General features: G+C 33.2%; 1 protein-coding gene across 1 annotated transcript; it reads right to left on the bottom strand.

Moving 5' to 3' along the window:
• Positions 1-293: 293 nt before the first annotated feature.
• LOC112094416 (G-type lectin S-receptor-like serine/threonine-protein kinase RKS1) lies at positions 294-851 on the bottom strand. The gene is made up of 2 exons (XM_024175196.1): positions 804-851; positions 294-599 (listed from the first exon to the last, which is right to left on the bottom strand). Exons 1-2 carry the CDS (start codon positions 849-851, stop codon positions 294-296), a joined length of 354 nt encoding a protein of 117 aa, XP_024030964.1.
• Positions 852-5,458: the final 4,607 nt, after the last annotated feature.

Below are 5,458 nucleotides of genomic sequence, written 5' to 3' on the forward strand. Positions count from 1 at the left end.
AGAACCATGATCTATTTTACTAGCCAAGAAAGAAAAGAGTTCTAGATTAAGTCTTCTTTATAGTTTAAGGAGGAACAAAAAAAAAAAATATAAATAAAAAATAAATAGTAAGTTAATTCTAGATTTCCAGGACGTCTAAGGCAAAAGAGAAGAAACAATTACGTCTTCTTGGCTTCCACATGCAATATTGTAAGCACGCATTACAAACATGGACTACATATATAAAAACTGTAGGTAATACAAAATTGAAAACTACAAAGTCATATTTTGTTGCACTATATAATTCTACAAATTCAGCGAGCCTCCACCATAGTACATGTCACAAAGTTTATAGAGTAATTAACACCTTCACTAGATGCCAAGTCTCCAGTACCAACCCAACGTCTATTAAGGATAAATGCAGGTTGTTTTGGGGAGGGAAGAGCTGAATCATTTCCCAACATTAGAACAACTGCCGACATGGTTGGTCGATCCTTCGCGTGTTCTTGCACGCTCAGCAGACCAATTTGGATGTATCTCAGAGCTTCATCAACAAATGCCTCGTCCAAAAACGGATCCACTACTTCGGAGGCTCTGCCTTCTCTGCACAAGTCCCAAACCTAAAACAAAACGCATGTCATCATGTTGGAGAAAAATAATCATGTAAATCTTTTTGTGCATGTCGTATTTTTATATTTTCTCAAGTAAAATTAAAATTTTATGCTCACATGTCCAACCAAATTTGACTCAGAATTCTCTTCATAGTAACCAGCATTCTATCTGTCAGAAATGATCTCTAATAGCAAAACTCCTAATCTATATACATCTGACTTTGTTGAAAATAATCCTTCCATTGCGTACTCCGACGCCATATAACTACTGCAGTAGCATAGAATGAACGACGAATTTAACACATGTTTGCCAATGAAAACAGATTTCTTTTTAGTCAAGGGGCACTTACTATGTTCCAATCACGCGATCTGTGCTTTACTTTGGTCTCCTCTAAATATTCTTGCCAAACCAAAATCTGAAATTTTTGGGTTCATTGCAGCATCTAGAAGAACATTGCTTGCCTTTAGATCTCTATGGATGATTCTTAGTATTGAATCTTGACGAAGATATAAGATCCCTTGAGCAATGCCACAAATTATGTCAAAGCGTATTCTCCAATCTAACAATTTCCTTTTCTTCTCATCTGATTACAAATTAAAGTAATTGAATATGTTTAAACTTGTAACGTTCGCTAAGCTTCTTGAGCGTGCTATGCGTAGGCTTATCTATATTCTGTTAGACTAAGAAGCGTTATAAAATTCTTCTAATTTGCTTCCAAATTTATTTTAAGAATGCAACTCATTCCACTTTTAATAAGAGCAATCAAAAAGAAAAATTGAAAGAAAGCATACCAAAACTGAAACAGTCCAAGCTTTTATTCGGTAAATACTCGTAGACTAACATTCTCTCTTCTTCATGGAAGCAACAACCTAAAATCTTCACAAGTTGAAGTGCCACGCGATGTTGCTTACACTTATGTAAAAACATGGGAGGAGCACTAAGTTTAATTACTAAATTAATTCAAAAGTTAGAGCTCCAGATACTAGCCACCATAACTATATGTAGCAGTAATTGCCATTTGACATAATATAGACAATCTATTTATAATTTTATTTTTTGCTGGAGACCATTTGGGACCAGTTCTTTTCATAATTCGAATCATATATCAAATCTTTTGCTACAACATTTTTTTATACAAATTTAAATCAATTTTTTTTTGTTACAATATTTTATCTCATAAAAATTTACTTTTTAACTCAATTTCTCAAGTTAAACCCACGAAAAGAATGGGCTATTGGTTTAATGTCATTGAATAAAAGATTCTTCAATTATACTTAACAAGCTTTTCATATAAATCAAGCTATTTATATTTATTAATGTCATAAGAGTTAGATTTATATTGCCACATTTTCACATTAATTGTTTGATTGAAACTAATGAACATATTATATATTTTTATCTTTTGCATTTTCAGACCCTTTTGCATTTGATCTATTCTTTTCCAACGAAATTTAACCATGCCTCTAAGGAATCGACTTCCGTATCCTCTTACTCATGTCCACTTTTGTTCTGTCTAGTAATTAAAATTTCTCGATTAAAAAGTCAGCTGTTAACTGACGGGCAAGATCTTATTAGACGAACACAAATAAGAGGGTAAATGAGGTCAATCCTATCTTCATATATATATATATATATATATATATATATATCAACTTTAGGTTTACTGCACTCATGCTTTCCTAGACATTGTTGACTAACACATTATTATCGGCTTTATTGTATGCGTCCGCATGCATGACAACCACTGGTCCGCTTGTTAATTTCTTTGGGTTGAACCACTTGGTTGACTAATTCTTGTTTATAAATATTTTACTTTTTAGCAGTTATTTAATCTCACTTATAGGCTTATAGCTTTAATGCAGTAGAAATCACTTGCTATAATTAGTACCCATTTGAATGGTAAAATTTGATAAATGAAAAAATTGTTTTTTATTTGTAGCTTCTATATAGTCGAAATCACTTGCTATAATTATTAGTACGCATTTGAATGTTAAAACTTGGTAAATAATTTTTGTTTTCAAAATTTGGATGTGGGAGATTCAAACTATGCAATGCATAAAAAAATCAAGTGTAGTATTACCTCTAGACTATACATGCAACCACAAAAATTGTTAATTACTATAATCAATTAAAACTTTTAGCAACCACAACATTAATCTCCCTAACAAATGTTCCTACATGTATAATTTGATTAGAAAAAAAAAAAAACTTACGAAATTCGACAATTTATCATCCGATGTTTGAATTTTAAGAGATGTGTAACGAGTAAAATAATGAGAGATTGTTTAAAAATGTGTATATAAAAATAAAATTAGGAGTGTTAATAGACGCATTCATAACCTCATTTTAGGGAAACTATTGATATTATATGTGATACAGTATATATCAATAGAAAGAAGAGAAAAAAAGGGTCAAAATAACGATGACTCAGTGAGGCACGGGTTGAACTTGGGGGTAGATGGAAGTCACGAGTCATCCAAAAACGTCAAAAACTATAACTCCACAAAATCAGCCACAACTCTGATGAAATGTTTGTGTTGTACATTTTGTATTGTGTTAAAGCATTGCAGTTCACACCATGACTGAAGGGTGTACTCTCACGAGTTTTGCCGATACTTGGAAATGTTCGTGACATTCACAGGCCAATTTTTGCTAATGGTGTGTGGTGAACTTTCCTTGACCTTATCAATGAAGCATGATTTTATATGCTGGGTTATTGTAATATTTCGTTTCCTTTTTTTTTTTGGTGGTTTTCTTGTTATATTTGAATCCTTCTGTTTTGGCATATAATAAAAACTAGAGTCAACAGTCTTTAATCCATTTTGGGGAGGTGTTGCCCTATTCATAAAAACTAGAGTCAAATAAGGCCACTCTATTTGTGACGATGTGTTCTCCTTGTCGTCGCAAATAAGCTTGACCGTTGGAATGATTATTTGTGACGACAATATGTCGTCGCAAATAATTTCAGATGTTGGGTATTTGCGACGGCATTTTCATTTATTTGCGACGGCATTTTCATTTATTTGCGACGACAATGTCGTCGCAAATAATTTCAGATGTGGGGTATTTGCGACGACAATGTCGTCACAAATAAGTCTGATCTATTATACCCTACCTTCTTCCTCTTCATTTTCCCCCGATTTCACTCTGTCTCTCTCTCTAAACAATCTCTGCCTCTTCTTCTCCTCACCGCCGCCGCCGCCATCCGCCACCCCTGCCGCCCTCTGTTCTCTCTCTCCTCTTCTCTCTCTTCCCTTTTCTCTCTCTCTCTCTTCCGGAGACGAGGTTAGTTAGTTTTTTTTTTTTTTTTTTTGTTGTTGTAAATTTTGTACATGTTGTTATTTGCATTGATTCAAAGAATGTTAGGGATTTTTGTTAGAGATTGTTGTTACTTGCTAAGTAAATGGAAGAAAGAAATAGAAAATAGAAAATGATATGGATTTTTGTTCGAGTTTAGTCGTTTTTGATGGTTCTGAGAATTTAATTGATCAAGAATTGTGTCTATATGTTATTCTAGATGTTAAAAAAATGTTAATTTTGGTGTTTGAAAATTATGTTCGATGTTTTGTTTTGGTGTAGGCGTTTGATTTTTCACCTCCGTCACTGTTTGCACAGTTCCTCTGACGTAAGCCTGCTATTTTCAGCCCCCGTTTAGTGGGTTTGAACTTTGTAAGTTTTTTATATTTATTTAGTTTAAAATTGTTGTAGTTTTTGGTTGTATGAATTCAAGATTATGATGAGAATATTTAAATTATGATTTTCTTATATTGTTAAAATTTAGTATATGTTTATATTTCTTATTCTGGGTGGCACATCTTGCAGCTATGGTGTGCTGAAATCTTTTAAAGTTATTTTTCTGCAGGTTTTGATTTTTGGATCATATGAAAAATAAGTCGTTATGCTGCTAAAATTTAGTTAGGATTTAAGAATTTTAATAAGTTCATTAAGAAACTTTAATTAATAAAATTTAATTGTCTTAAGAAAGACTAGAATTAAAATTAATTAAACACATTATTAAATAAATTGTTATGTATGTTGTTGTTTATAGTTCAAATGCCGATTGACAAAAGTTGGACTTATTTGAGGAACTGATTGTCGGATGAATATTGGATTGGGTTATCTGCTTTTATTGACGTCACCAAAAATTATGCAACTTCAATTGGCCATATCAGTTGCCCTTGTGTGAAATGTAGAAACCATGAAATGCATCTAGTAGAAACTGTGAGAGTGCATATACATCGATTTGGTTTTGATCCATTGTATAGTACATGGATTCACCATGGTGAAGTAGAAGGGGTTTCAGGTGTCGAACCAATAGTTACTCAACTAGTAGACGAGATGTTTGTAGTCTTAGAAGACGTTGCTGGGATTAATGATGATAATGAAATGTTGGATGAGATGCATGTGGATCTAGAAGATGCACAGTACATTGAATTTAAGGATCTACTTTCTGAGCTCCAGGTGGGATTGTATCCGAGCTGCATTAAGTATTCGTCTTTAAATTTCTTAGTCAAGTTGATGCATTTAAAAGTGTTATATAAGTGGCCTAATGAGTGTATGGATTCTCTGTTAAATTTGTTGAAAGATGCATTCTCGGATGTGAAGTTACCTTCTTCTCATTATGAGTCGAAGAAGCTCATGAGTAAACTTAGACTGGGTTACGAAACAATTCATGTCTGCAAGTACGATTGTGCTTTATTTTGGAAGGAGAACGCTGATCTACAAACGTGTCCCGTATGTAAAACATCCCGTTGGAAGAAAAAAAAGACAAATGGTACTAAACAAGTGTCGTGAAAAGTACTACGTTATTTCCCGTTAACAGATCGGTTGAAGCGTTTGTACGGTTCTCGTCACACAGCTAAAGATA

This window comes from Morus notabilis, unplaced genomic scaffold (assembly GCF_000414095.1).
Source record: "Morus notabilis unplaced genomic scaffold, ASM41409v2 Scaffold392, whole genome shotgun sequence".
NCBI lineage: Eukaryota > Viridiplantae > Streptophyta > Magnoliopsida > Rosales > Moraceae > Morus > Morus notabilis.

Excerpts from the sequence above, each read along its gene's own strand:
- LOC112094416 (XM_024175196.1), bottom strand. The coding sequence starts at position 851 with ATGGCGTCGGAGTACGCAATGGAAGGATTATTTTCAACAAAGTCAGAT. Across the intron at positions 600-803 it reads TATTTTCAACAAAGTCAGAT|GTTTGGGACTTGTGCAGAGA; the intron begins GTATATAGATTA and ends GTTTTGTTTTAG.